This window comes from Scyliorhinus torazame, chromosome 13 (genome assembly GCF_047496885.1).
Source record: "Scyliorhinus torazame isolate Kashiwa2021f chromosome 13, sScyTor2.1, whole genome shotgun sequence".
Taxonomy (NCBI): Eukaryota; Metazoa; Chordata; class Chondrichthyes; order Carcharhiniformes; family Scyliorhinidae; genus Scyliorhinus; species Scyliorhinus torazame.
Window position 1 is genome coordinate 189,183,812 of NC_092719.1, and position 15,177 is coordinate 189,198,988.

Below are 15,177 nucleotides of genomic sequence, written 5' to 3' on the forward strand. Positions count from 1 at the left end.
AGGAACTTTCAGAGGTAGATTGGGGGAGACTGTTGGCAGGCAAAGGGACGGCTGGTAAATGGGAGGCTTTTAAAAATGTGTTAACCAGGGTTCAGGGTAAGCACATTCCCTTTAGAGTGAAGGGCAAGGCTGGTAGAAGTAGGGAACCCTGGATTACTCGAGATATTGAGACTCTGGTCAAAAAGAAGAAGGAGGCATATGACGTACATAAACAACTGGATCCCTTGAAGAGTATAGAGATTGTCGAAATAGAGTTAAGAGGGAAATCAGGAGGGCAAAAAGGGGACATGAAATTTCTTTGGCAAATAATGCAAAGGAGAATCCAAAGAGCTTCTACAGATACATAAAGGGAAAAAGAGTAACTAGGGACAGAGTAGGGCCTCTTAAGGATCAACAAGGACATCTATGTGCAGAGCCACAAGAGTTGTGTGAGATCCTGAATGAATATTTCTCATCGGTATTCACGGTGGAGAAAGGCATGGATGTTAGGAAACTAAGGGAAATAAATAGTGATGTCTTGAGAAATGTGCATATTACAGAGGAGGAGGTGCTGGAAGTCTTAAAGCGCATCAAGGTAGATAAATCCCCGGGACCTGATGAAATGTATCCCAGGATGTTGAGGGAGGCTAGGGAGGAAATTGCGGGTCCCCTAACAGAGATATTTGAATCATCGGCAGCCACAGGTGAGGTGCCTGAAGATTGGAGAGTAGCGAATGTTGTGCCCTTGTTTAAGAAGGGCAGCAGGGAAAAGCCTGGGAACTACAGACCGGTGAGCCTAACGTCTGTAGTAGGTAAGTTGCTAGAAGGTATTCTGCGAGACAGGATCTACAAGCATTTATAGATTTCATAGATTTCATAGAATTTACAGTGCAGAAGGAGGCCATTCGGCCCATCGAGTCTGCACCGGCTCTTGGAAAGAGCACCCTACCCAAGCCCACACCACCCTATCCCCATAACCCAGTAACCCCATTCAACCAACACTAAGGGCAATTTTGGACACTAAGGGCAATTTAGCATGGCCAATCCACCTAACCTGCACATCTTTGGACTGTGGGAGGAAACCGGAGCACCCGGAGGAAACCCACGCACACACTGGGAGAACGTGCAGACTCCGCACAGACAGTGACCCAGCCGGGAATCGAACCTGGGACCCTGGAGCTGTGAAGCAATTGCGCTAACCGCTATGCTACCGTGCTGCCCATTTAGAGAGGCAAGGACTGATTCGGGGCAGTCAGCATGGCTTTGTGCGTGGAAAATCATGTCTCACAAATTTGATTGAGTTTTTTGAGGGGGTGACCAAGAAGGTAGATGAGGGCAGTGCAGTAGACGTTGTCTACATGAACTTTAGCAAAGCCTTTGACAAGGTACCGCATGGTAGGTTGTTGCAGAAGGTTAAAGCTCACGGGATCCAGGGTGAGGTTGCCAATTGGATTCAAAATTGGCTGGACGACAGAAGGCAGAGGGTGGTTGTAGAGGGTTGTTTTTCAAACTGGAGGCCTGGGACCAGTGGTGTGCCTCAGGGATCGGTGCTGGGTCCACTGTTATTTGTGATTTATATTAATGATTTGGATGAGAATTTAGGAGGCATGGTTAGTAAGTTTGCAGATGACACCAAGATTGGTGGCACAGTGGATAGTGAAGAAGGTTATCTAGGATTGCAACGGGATCTGGATCAATTAGGCCAGTGGGCCGACGAATGGCAGATGGAGTTTAATTTAGATAAATGTGAGGTGATGCATTTTGGCAGATCGAATCAGGCCAGGACCTACTCAGTTAATGGTATGGCGTTGGGGAGAGTTATAGAACAAAGAGATCTAGGAGTACAGGTTCATAGCTCCTTGAAGGTGGAGTCGCAGGTGGACAGGGTGGTGAAGAAGGCATTCGGCATGCTTGGTCTCATTGGTCAGAACATTGAATACAGGAGTTGGGACGTCTTGTTGAAGTTGTACAAGACATTGGTACGGTCACACCTGGAATACTGTGTGCAGTTCTGGGCACCCTATTATAGAAAGGATATTATTAAACTAGAAAGAGTGCAGAAAAGATTTACTAGGATGTTACCGGGACTTGATGGTTCGAGTTATAAGGAGAGGCTGGATAGACTGGGACTTTTTTCCCTGGAGCTCAGGAGGCTTAGGGGTGATCTTTTAGAGGTCTATAAAATAATGAGGGGCATAGATAAGGTAGATAGTCAACATCAACATCCCCTACCCCAAAGGTAGGGGAGTCTAAAACTAGAGGGCATAGGTTTAAGGTGAGAGGGCCCAGAGGGGCAATTTCTTCACTCAGAGGGTAGTGAGTGTCTGGAATGTGCTGCCAGAGGTAGTAGTAGAGGCGGGTACAATTGTGTCTTTTAAAAAGCATTCAGATAGTTACATGGGTAAGATGGGTATATAGAGGGTTATGGGCCAAGTGCGGGCAACTGGGACTAGCTTAATGGTAAAAACTGGGCGGCATGGACTGGTTGGGCCGAAGGGCCTGTTTCCATGCTGTAAACTTCTATGATTCTATAATGTGGAGGTGCACAACTTTATTTAAAAGTTTAAAGAGAAACAAAAATGCAGCCTGTGTGTGTGTGTGTGTGTGTGTGCGTGTGCGCGTGTGCGTGCGTGCGTAGTGGGAAGGTGGGAGTGTGTGTGTAGTGGGAAGGTGGGAGTGTGCAGGAGAATCTCTCTACAAGGTAGACACTGGCACCCAGAGAGAGCCTGTAAGCCTGCCTGACGCGCGGGCGTCCCTGGCTGCCTGCCTGCCTCCAGGCGGTTGAACTGTCCCCTGTCATGTTGGGAGACTGGAGTTGGCCCCTCGTGTTTTACAGTGGAGTACATCTGTGTGGCACAGTTTGGTTGCCATTTAGTTGATGTCATCCGAGCATCCCCCATGATGAGTAATTATGATGTACTCCACGTAGCTGCTGTGGAATGCCGTGCTCTTTGCCTTTCCCAATACTTGTCCATACCTGTAGACGTATGAACATTAATCCCCTGTGCTGACAGACAGGAAATGCGATGTATTCATTTTCTGTTAACAAGTAGTTGTACTATGTGACGTGTGAGATTCGGTCAACAAGTTATATTTGTGGTTGTTGTATTTTTGCCAAAAATGTAAACAGCCAGATGTTAAAGTGATCCCATCTGGCTCCTTAGCATTTAATCTGAGAAGAAAATCTGCTCATGGAATGAAAGGGCAGACTTCCACCCCTCGCCAGCACGAAGGAATATCCACATCTGCTGCTGCTGCTGTGGTTTTGTTGGTGAAAGAGCAGACACGTGAACAGGAGTGATTACATAGTTGATCCAGGGTGATAAATGAGCAAGTTTCTCCGCTCAGCGGATGGACTTGTTACTCAGAAGTCTGCCAGTATCACTGCAGCTTGAAGAATCGGTGAGCTGGGCGAGGAGGAAAGTGTTGAAAGATTTGTCCATTCTTGGGAAGAGAGTTTCACATTGTCCTCTCTCATTCAGCAACAGCTTTTAAAAATGACATGATTTTTTTTCAGAAAGAAAGCAAACGTTTCTACAAAGCTGTTAGCAGAAATTTTATCTCCAAGGCAACTACATTTTGTTTCTTTATGAATGTGAGGAAGGGCTGCCTGATTTTAACTGGCTGACACCCATGGGTGATGCAGCCAGAAGCAGGCGTGGCTAAGCCTGTTATTTGTATGCTGCCAACGTAGCAGCAGTGCCTGTCTATGCTGCTTCTCGTCTTGTTAATGCTTCAGGACACCATGAACGCTCATTATCTGAATGGCGTAATAGCTTGGATTTGACCACAAATGAGCTTGCTGAGTTTGTGCCATCGATGCTGTTACATTTGACCGAGCTTTGTGTACAGTACGGAAAGCCCAGACACACAAGGATTTCTGATACTGTACTTGGCTGCTTTTGAATTTGATTCAAAATGGGCTTTAGGTAAGTTTAAACTTTTCAAGCGTCTGCTCCTTTTGTCCTGTGTGTAATTTTCAGCAACATGTAATGTTTGACAATGAGGTGCTGTTTAAGAGGAACATACACTAAGCTGGGGACAAAACAAAGAGGCATTCTCTGTGATTTCCTGTAGTAAAAGGCACCTTTTATAGAAGCTGAAACCCTTTTCAAGATGTATACATTTAATCTGTACATGTTAACATTTAAGTTTACTCCCTTGCTTCAGCGCTTTGTTATTTTCTGTACATTTTTTGGGTGAATTTTTTTGTTTAAGTGCTGGGACCAGAATACCTTTGTATCGCCCAGAGCTTACTTACCACACTTCATAGTTGGGCACTGTAGGAAAGTAAAATCTACTGTCCTTGGCGATGTTTCCCTTTGGGATTGCAAAGATCGAAGTTTGAATGGGAGCAGTGCCATTGTTTCTGTGTCTCAAGCTGCTTCCGGCTTGTTGGAGGAGGGGTAAGACTAGCATCAGCAGACATACTGCAGAAATTAACAGCATTACGTGTCCATTAATGGGCAAATTGGTTTTTACTGGATCTTACCAGTGGTGGACTGGCCCCTGCTGAGGCCAAAACCTAGCTGATGGCTGGAGGATGCCTCCCTGGGAGGTCAACATTCTCTCCTATAATCTCTCCCCTCACTCAGAGCTGCGGGTGTCAAAGGGTCACAGGCCAGATGGTGTTCCCCTCCAGAATGATGGTCTCTGGTAGCTGTAACCACAATTTATTTTTAGGATTTTGTTGTAGGCTTCAGAGGGTGCTCCCATGTTGAGGTGCCTGCAGGGTCTCCCTCCGACAGTAGCAGTGCCACCTTTCTAGGTGAGGCTGCCAGCACCCAGAGCCTTGGGCACTCTCATTGGTCTATGCAATCCTCCTGCCACCTAATTGGATGGGTCTTCTGGAAGAGGCCTGTTAATTAGCCAGGCAGGCTGATCACAAAGTTGTCGGGATCGGGATCTGGAAATAGTCTTGACCCTGATAGAAAAAACTAAGGATGAAGATTCTGCCCATATTGTTAGAGGTGCCATCCTTCAGATGAGGTATTGAATTGTTAAGAAGCGATTTATATTTGTGTTGGTAAATAAGATATAGTTTTAAATGTGTTTAACTTAATGGTTCTGTGCCTGGAAGAATAAAATCTGTAGTTAGATTCATGCTGGCCAAAGGTTTGTATGTGTGGGGTTGGTTTCAATTCCAACTGTATGGTGTTTACAGAGGGCGAAGGCGTGAAGGGTAAATATACCAACTGGCTGCTAATCAACTGAGGCCTTGTAAGGTAGAGAAGCTTGTAAATTTTAGTTGAGCGGATTTGATTGCAGTTGGAGCTAGGTAGTGAGAGAGAGGGCATCTCTTGCAGTTCTGTTAGAAGCAGGCGGTTTTGAGGGAACATCTCTCTCAGACTTGCTGGAAGAAAAGCCATACTATGGAATAATGGTCCAGAAAACAGGTGCCAGAAATTAAAAGTTCAGCTGGTTAAGGATACTAAAGAAGTGAGGAGAAGTTTTCAAGAAGTCTGCAGTTAACGGAACAGAGGAAACTGGGAACCGGAACAGATTGCTGTTCAGTAAAATCACAGAGAGTTGAAAATACATTGAATAATGAGAGTATCTGCAGTAGTGCTAAGGTTTGTGAGAAATTACTACAGTTTGGAAGACATTATGTGAGATAACTGTGGAAATCGGTGGTCGGATCTGAGTTTTGAACAAAAACCTTTAAGAAGGAAGAGGTGTAAAACATGAAAGCAAAACCTTGGTAGAAGCAACGGAGGGAAAGCATAATTTAAAATGTTTAAAGTGTGACTTTTGAAAGCGGAATTTGAAATCACTTGTGTTAAAGTGGGACTTCAGTGAGACAAGGTGACTCACGGTATAAGAATCATTTGGGAGATTCTGAGGAGAAATCCAGACACTCACTTAGGTTCAGAGAGGTGTGTGTCTTAACACAGCCATTTGTGTGTTTAAAAGGATCTCTGTGTTAATGAGACCACTGTAGTGTAAGATGTATTTTGTAATCTGTGTGTAATTGTTAAGTTAAGGGGGGAGTAAAGGAGTATTGTTTCATAATCCAATTTTTTGCATGTTCAATAATTTTATTTGTTGTTAAAACTAATTAGCTGTCCTGTGACACTGTTCTGCCACATTTTATTTTTAAAAAGTTAAAATTACAGTCTTTTAAGCCAGAATCCTATTCTGGGACCTTTCCGTCCAGCTATAACACCAACTGGGATCTCAACAGAATCAAAGTCCTGTCTGCCTGCTCCACTGGGTGAGGTGAAAAATTATACCCGGATGGGATTCTCCAGCCCGGCGACCGGAAATTCCAGCCTGAGGTCACTGACCTTTATGTGCCCATGACGATCTTGCGGGGGGGGGGGGGGGGGGGGCGAGGCAGAAGAATCCAGCCCCAGGTCTTTGCACCTTTTGACCAACATTCCTTCCTCAAACCAGTGCCACCAAAACTGAATATCTGTTCAATTGTGGCACTATGCTGCATTTATCTATGTAACAACAGTGCACCTTAAAAGTAATTCATTGTACATAATGTAGGTTTAGACATTTCTGAGAGGAGTAATAAATTGCGATGTAAGGATAATTTCCTTTTCAACTAGGTTGCCTTCTAAAAGAGAACACAATAGGTTTCTGAGTAATGCGATCGTTACCAATTTCATGATGAGGAATTACGTTTTATAGTCTCCCGGAACTTTACTCAATGCCTTTAGGGGGTTCAGAGAGGAATTTCCCAGAGCTTTCCAACAGGTTGGCCATAGCGTTTTACATTCACTTCTTCCACAAGAATGCTTCTTCAACAGGGCAACGTACACATGTTAATATAATATGTATTTGGGTTGGGTTTGATGGCTTTATGATTCCACACTGTCCTTCCGTTTGTCAATTAACATAAACATCTACTTTTAGATAAAAGTTTACTTTAGAGTCCTACCACTTCAATGCTGTGCTCCCATCCACCATCTCTGCAATCAGACCACAGTCAAATAAGAACATAAGAACTAGGAGCAGGAGTAGGCCATCTGGCCACTCGAGCCTGCTCCACTATTCAATGAGATCATGGCTGATCTTTTGTGGACTCAGCTCCACTTTCCGGCCCGATCACCATAACCCTTAATCCCTTTATTCTTCAAAAAACTATCTATCTTTATCTTTAAAACATTTAATGAAGGAGCCTCTACTGCTTCACTGGGCAAGGAATTCCATAGATTCACAACCCTTTGGGTGAAGAAGTTCCTCCTAAACTCAGTCCTAAATCTACTTCCTCTTATTTTGAGGTTCTGCTTTCACCCGTCAGTGGAAACAACCTGCCCGCATCTATCCTATCTATTCCCTTCATAATCCTATATGTTTCTATAAGATCCCCCCTCATCCTTCTAAATTCCAACGAGTACAGTCCCAGTCTACTCAACCTCTCCTCGTAATCCAACCCTTTCAGCTCTGGGATTAACCTAGTGAATCTCCTCTGCACACCCGCCAGTGCCAGTACGTCCTTTCTCAAGTAAGGAGACCAAAACTGAACACACTACTCCAGGTGTGGCCTCACTAACACCTTATACAATTGCAGCAGAACCTCCCTAGTCTTAAACTCCATCCCTCTAGCAATGAAGGACAAAATTCCATTTGCCTTCTTAATCACCTGTTGCACCTAAAAAACAACTTTTTGTGACTCATGCACTAGCACACCCAGGTCTCTCTGCACAGCAGCATGTTTTAATATTTTATCATTTAAATAATAATCCCTTTTGCTGTTATTCCTACCAAAATGGATAACCTCACATTTGTCAACATTGTATTCCATCTGCCAGACCCTAGCCCATTCACTTAGCCTATCCAAATCCCTCTGCAGACTTCCAGTATCCTCTGCACTTTTTGCTTTACCACTTATCTTAGTGTCATCTGCAAACATTGCCCTTGGTCCCCAACTCCAAATCATCTATGTAAATTGTGAACAGTTGTGGGCCCAACACTGATCCCTGAGGGACACCACTAGCTACTGATTGCCAACCAGAGAAACACCCATTAATCCCCACTCTTTGCTTTCTATTAATTGACCAATCCTCTATCCATGCTACTACTTTCCCCTTAATGCCATGCATCTTTATCTTATGCAACATCCTTTTGTGTGGCACCTTGTCAAAGGCTTTCTGGAAATCCAGATATACCACATCCATTGGCTCCCCGTTATCTACTGCACTGTTAATGTCCTCAAAAAATTCCACTAAATTAGTTAGGCACGATCTGCCCTTTATGAATCCATGCTGCGTCTGCCCAATGGGACAATTTCCATCCAGATGCCTCGCTATTTCTTCCTTGATGATAGATTCCAGCATCTTCCCTACTACCGAAGTTAAGCTCACTGGCCTATAATTACCCGCTTTCTGCCTACCTCCTTTTTTAAACAGTGGTGTCACGTTTGCTAATTTCCAATCCGCCGGGTCCACCCCAGAGTCTAGTGAATTTTGGTAAATTATCACTAGTGCATTTGCAATTTCCCTAGCCATCTCTTTTAGCACTCTGGAATGCATTCCATCAGGCCCAGGAGACTTGTCTACCTTTAGCCCCATTAGCTTCCCCATCACTACCTCCTTGGTGATATTTGTAGAAACTTTTACTATCTGTTTTTATATTCTGAGCGAGTTTACTCTCATAATCTATCTTACTCTTCTTTATAGCTTTTTTAGTAGCTTTCTGTTGCCCCCTAAAGATTTCCCAGTCCTCTAGACTCCCACTGATCTTTGCTACTTTGTATGTTTTTTCTTTCAATTTGATACTCTCCCTTATTTCCTTAGATATCCACGGTCGATTGTCCCTCTTTCTACCGTCCTTCCTTTTTGTTGGTATAAACCTTTGCTGAGCACTGTGAAAAATCACTTGGAAGGTTCTCCACTGTTCCTCAACTGCTTCACCATAAAGTCTTTGCTCCCAGTCTACCTTAGCTAGTTCTTCTCTCATCCCATTGTAATCTCCTTTGTTTAAGCACAAAACACTAGTGCTTGATTTTACCTTCTCACCCTCCATCTGTATTTTAAATTCCACCATATTGTGATCGCTCCTTCCGAGAGGATCCCTAACTATGAGATCCTGAATCAATCCTGTCTCATTACACAGGACCAGATCTAGGACCGCTTGTTCCCTCGTAGGTTCCATTACATACTGTTCGGGGAAACTATCGCGGATACATTCTATAAACTCCTCCTCAAGGCTGCCTTGACCGACCTGGTTAAACCAATCAACATGTTGATTAAAATCCCCCATGATAACTGCTGTACCATTTCTACATGCATCTGTTATTTCTTTGTTTATTGCCTGCCCCACCATAATGTTACTATTTGGTGGCCTATAGATTACTCCTATCAGTGACTTTTTCGCCTTACTATTCCTGCTTTCCACCCAAATGGATTCAACCTTATCCTCCATAGCACCGATGTCATCCCTTACTGTTGCCCGGATGTCATCCTTAAATAACAGAGCTACACCACCTCCCTTACCATCCACTCTGTCCTTCCGAAAAGTTTGATACCCTCGGATATTTAACTCCCAGTCGTGACCATCCTTTAACCATGTTTCAGTAATGGCCACTAAATCATAGTCATTCACGATGATTTGCGCCATCAACTCATTTACCTTATTCCGAATACTACGAGCATTCAGGTAAAGTACACTTATGTTGGCTTTTTTACCTCTGTTCTTAATCTTAACACGTCGATCAGTAACCTCTCCTAAGTTATATTTCCTCTTAACCTTTCTCCTAATTTTCCTTGTCGTCGAACCCATATCTTCCTGTAACAACCTGCCGCGTCGCTTACCATTAATGTTTTCACTTCCCGTTTTATTTCTTTTAGTATTCCTGGTCCTATTCACTGAGCTCCCCTCAGTCACTGTACCTTGTACTGTCGCCCTTTTTGATATTTGACTCTGGCTTCTCTGCCTTACACTTTCCCCCTTACTGCCTTTTATTTCTGTCCCTGTTTTACTATCTTCCAACTTCCTGCATCGGTTCCCATCCCCCTGCCACATTAGTTTAAACTCTCCCCAACAGCTCTAGCAAACATCCCCCCCTAGGACATCGGTTCCAGTCCTGCCCAGATGCAGACCGTCCGGTTTGTACTGGTCCCACCTCCCCCAGAACCGGTTCCAATGTCCCAGGAATTTGAATCCCTCCCTCTTGCACCATCTCTCGAGCCACGTATTCATCCTCTCTATCCTGACATTCCTACTCTGACTAGCTCGTGGCACTGGTAGCAATCCTGAGATTACTACCTTTTGAGGTCCTACTTTTTAGTTTAACTCCGAGCTCCCTAAATTCAGCTTGTAGGACCTCATCCCGTTTTTTACCTATATCGTTGGTGCCTTGTCAAATGAGACAAAATAAAAGTAGTGGCCACGATTTTTCGGGTCCGTTAGCCACAGGTGTAAATCCTGTTCTGGCCACTAAATTTCATGAGAGGACCGTGACGAGATTTGTGGCGGCAAGATTTTGGTTTGTAATGACCCCCCCCCCCCCCACCTCTCCGGCCAGTGATGCGTTCAAGTTCACATCCGTGATATCCATAAATTTCAGTGTAATTAAGCGGCTTTATGTTGTAGCATCCGGCCCTGTGGAATGCTGCCCCCCCCCCCCCCCCCCCATCATGACGGTGTGATGTCATGTCGCCATGAATCACTACTGGATTTCAAAAACCAGCCGCGATTACTACACCAGGGGTGAGGGGGTGCCTGGAGACCACCGGCGTTGAGCGACGAAGCTGGGCATAGCCCCCTGGCATTGCCCTCTGGCACAGCCCCAATGCCAGGGGGCATGGATATGAGCACTCCCGGGGGTAACCCTCTTCCATTTGGGGGCGAGGGCCTTCCCCTTATGTGTGGTGGGGGTGGAGAGAGGTGCACCGACAAATGTGTGATGTGGGAGAGTGCCCCCCAATATTTCTGTGTTTGGGGGAGGGGCTCGCCCTGAAGCTTGTGGGGGTCCTCTATCGCCATTGGAGGCAAATTAGTTTTCTCGCAGATTGGGGTGGCCTTTGATGATGGCACCCCAATCTCGGTGTAGCCCCGGGCTTGCCAGCTCCACTCCGCTCCGCCCCTCCAGAGTAGAGGAAACCGTGCCCCCTGATATTTTCTTTGACAGTGTGTCAGAAGATCTTGTCAGAAAACTTGGCTGTGATTCTGCAGAGAGACACGCCGGTTACAGTCAGAACCTGACCCGTTGCCATTTTTCCAGGAACGTTCCACCCAGTATTTCTTTAGAGAAAGCTGAGAAACCGCGGAACTGAGCCCTAGAAACTTGTTAACCCTTTCAGCTGGGAAATAACATGAGACAGCAGGGACCTAAAATGAAACAAAGTCAAGGGCGGCACAGTGGTTAGCACTGCTGCCTCATGACTCCAGGGTCCCGGCCTCGGGTGACTGTGTGGAGTCTGCACATTCTCCCCGTCTCTGCGTGGGTTTCCTCCGGGTGCTCCGTTTTTCTCCCACAGTCCAAAGATGTGCAGGTTAGGTGGATTGGCCATGATAAATTGTCTATTAGTGCCCAAAAGGTTAGGTGAGGTTAGTGAGTTACGGGGATAGGGTGGAAACGTGGGTTTAAGTAGATGCCCTTTCCAAGGGCTGGTGCAGACTCGATGGACCTAATGGCGTCCTTCTGCACTGTAACTTCTATGATTCTATAAAGTAACCACAAATATTATTTTATGTTTGATTTAAAGCAAAGTGAGATGAAAAGTTGTGTGGGTTGTTTGGTCAAATGGTATAATGCATTGAACAAGTATAATTGCTGTGGGCGCCTCATGCCTTTACATGGTAATCCTTGTCCTTGAATTTTGATGGGATGTTTTTTCCGATTACAATGCAGCCTTTTATGAGATTTAAACCACATAAAATGCTTCCCTATAACCCAAAGTATGGATTATCATTTTAAAAACCTCCGATAAATCCCTCTGCTCTTTTTGGATATATGGATGGAATTTTGCTATTGAGGTGGTAGTTCAAGTAAGGAAATTTTCCGACTTGACAGACCTGCCTTAGTAAAAGGTACCTTGAAACACATTTTTACTCCAGAAGGGCAGGTGCAGGATACAGTTGGACCCACAGACAGAGCAGCGGTGGACGTGTGTCGAGGTGGGCTTGTTAGAAGGCCAACTCAGTTCTGTGGGACTTGGTCCCAGTTGTTTTATAAGCTGTTAGACCCTCTAGCTCACACCCTGCCACCGCACTCCCCAGCTCATGGACCTTCATAACCGCCATGTCAACTCAATGTTAACTCATTTGCCAGTCAACCAGCAGACCCCATGGGCAGACCTCAAGAGCCATGCAGAGATTAAAAGAAACTTCGAACAAACTAATACAGCTCTTACTCCTACACATTTGGTCATGAAAATAAAACACTCATTTATCTAACTAATTCAAAGCTTTCAAATCTCTTCCAATGGTTACCTACATCAAAGACATCTGATCCTTTAATGGACTCCAAACTGTGAACTCGGAACCCACTGCTGAGATAATTGTAGCATTTAAAACTTAGCCAAGCATTAGAATGATATAATGATCATAGTCCTTGGGGAAATGTCAACAAAGAACTCTATTGAAACTGCATGACCAAATGCTCCTGATTTTCCCTAATCTGCAGCAGATTGCCTATCAAATAAAGCAGTCCAGCAGAAGTTTTTACTTCACTACTCACTGACAGCTACAGCTTTTTTTAAGTTTAGAAACCAGGTGAGGTAAAAACTTCAGATTATGATAGTTACACAAACCTTATCCACCCATCTAGTCTATCAATTTGTGAGTCCCACACTGTGGGTTAAGGTTCTTGGAACAGCCATAATGGGTTTTGTTTGAAATGAGTACTGAGTTCAAATGCCCCTGCTGAATTTGGGTTTCCCGCCTGTTTGAGTCACATTCTGTCCCTTTCCCCCGACCAGGAAAAATTGGATTATCCACAATGGTAATTGGGGGTGGGATGGGAGGAGTTTCTAATCTAGGTCCCGCCCACTAATTTTAAAGGCCCAGGGAGTCGTCCTCAATCCACGGAAATCTGTCCCTGTGATACTCTTGAGTATGCGAGGAAGTGCTGACTTTGCTCACTCAGTACAGTATATTGGGCACGATCTGCCCGACACGTCACACCCCAAAGAAAGTATGATGTGGCCAGTAGGTCCCAGGTGAAATTTCTCAACAGTCATGACGCCTCATGGGATCTACCCAAGTCCCGTGAGACGTCAGGATCAGAACCGCGCCCACAGTGGGCGGGCCAAGCCATGCTCGCATAAGTAGGCCTTAATCCTATTTAATGCCTACTTACCCGGTATCTACAGGCCTCCTGGGAGCTATTGAACTCCCCAGGGAAGCCGTAGCCGGGCACCGTTCAGTACTGGTCGACACAAATGTGGACCAGGCAGAATGGCACCCAGGGAGTCTCCCAGGCCAATGGAGGCGCTTGGGTGGCCAGGGATGGTGCAGGGTGGCCCCCGGCCCTCCCCCTGAATGCAGGCACTTTGGCACTGCCAGGGTGGCGCCTCAGCACTGCCACCCTTGTACTGCCAATATGCCTGGATGGCACTGCCAAGCTGGCTGGAGCACTGCTAGGGTGGCAGTGAAAGGATGCCAGGGTGGCATGGCCAAGGGTCATGTACCAAGTGGGGCTATGCCCATGAAAGGAGGGTGGTATGAAGCATGGGGAGAGGGTGCAGGGCAGGTAAGAATGGGTCTCTGGGAGGTTGGGCTGATGAGTTGGGCCAATGAAAAAAGGGGGCCTGTAAGGGGTGTGATGAGGGTCTTAATTGGGGGCCCAGGAACCCTATAGCAAGGTGTCCTCACTGGGGGAAGGGGGGTAATGCCCATGAGTGAGGGGTGACTTTGCCCACGGCTGGGGGGTGTGGGGCCCCACAAGTTCGCTCGGAGATTGGGGCACCCTTTCAAAATGGCGGCCCGATCTCTTAGTTCAACGCCCCAGTGCTGAAAAAATTCGAAGTGTGGGCTAAACCGGCGAGAAACTTCCCGGGGCCCCAAAAAAGTGACGAAGTGTCATTAGATAGCGGTTAGGAACTCGCCAGCAGAGCCGACGCAAAACCCACCACACATGACACGTCGAAACACCCGGTGAGTCAGCGCAACTGGAATATGGGTAGAAAATGATGTGAAAGTAAAAATGTGGAATTTGCCAGATAAAGGACATGTCTCTTACATATAAATGATGTGGAGATGCCGGCGTTGGACTGGGGTGAGCACAGTACGAAGTCTTACAACACCAGGTTATAGGCCAACAGGTTTGTTTCGCTGTCACTAGCTTTCGGAGCGCTGCTCCTTCCTCAGGTGAATCCTGAGGAAGGAGCAGCGCTCCGAAAGCTAGTGACATCGAAACAAACCTGTTGGCCTTTAACCTGGTGTTGTAAGACTTCGTACTGGTCTTACATATAAAGCCATTGTTCTAGTTTAAGGTGATTAAGAGCAGAGTACCGTTGATCCACTATCCTTCCCTATGCCCAAGTTAGAATATGTTTTAAAGCAAAGCTTAAAAGGCATTTCCAAATTTGATATATCTACAGAAATAATAACTTGATTACACATATAAAAATGGTTAGGAAGGATCATAAGTACATGGCTTGGGACTGCTTTGAAGGCTATTAATGGAATTTGCCTCGAAAATGATTCTTCTGCTTAGTACAGTTGTATTTTGAGGTTTTCTTTTGAAAGTCTGAGTACATGTGCAAATTTATTTTAAGAATCCGATTATGCTCCCTGTTTTGCTGTTTTGCCCTGGCCTATGGAGGCTCTAGAACACTGAAACGTTTCTTCAATTAACAGTGCTTCTAGTGATGCTACACAGACTCCTCTGAGGGCTGACCGTGGTGCAGGCCATTACCTGCACAGTCCGTGGAGCAATCTTAGCAGATGATGTAAGCCTCATGAGAATCGAGGCAAGTCTTACACAAACAGATTTTTGTCCCCTGTAATCTCAGGATAAGAGGTCGGCCATTGAGAGCTGAGATCGGGGGGGGGGGAAAAAAAACTTCACTCCATTGTTAATGTTTGGAATTCTCTAACGCAGAGCAGACTGAAGGCCCCAAACCTGAGACCAGTAGATAGGGGGCATCAACAAGGGGTTGGGCGAGACAGTGGAGTTGACGTACAAATTCAGCCATGGTTTTGTTGAATAGCTGATCAGACTCGAGGGGCTGATTAGCTTACTGTTACTCATGCTCCTGTTTCTTCTATTCCCCCTGCTGTTCTGAACATGGGGCAAAC

At 45.6% G+C, this 15,177-nt stretch overlaps 1 protein-coding gene across 3 annotated transcripts in view; it reads left to right on the forward strand.

The window, feature by feature from the left end:
• Positions 1-15,177, forward strand: part of shisa10.1 (shisa family member 10, tandem duplicate 1) — a 123,953-nt gene that overhangs the window by 52,775 nt on the left and 56,001 nt on the right. The window contains exon 1 of one of the 3 annotated variants that reach the window (XM_072472604.1): positions 3,426-3,908. The exons of the other annotated variants lie outside the window; for them this stretch is intronic. Coding sequence (XP_072328705.1) covers positions 3,898-3,908 — 11 coding nt within the window. The 5' untranslated portion in view covers positions 3,426-3,897. Of the gene's footprint in view, positions 1-3,425; positions 3,909-15,177 lie in introns of those variants that run through there. 3 annotated transcript variants of the gene reach the window in all.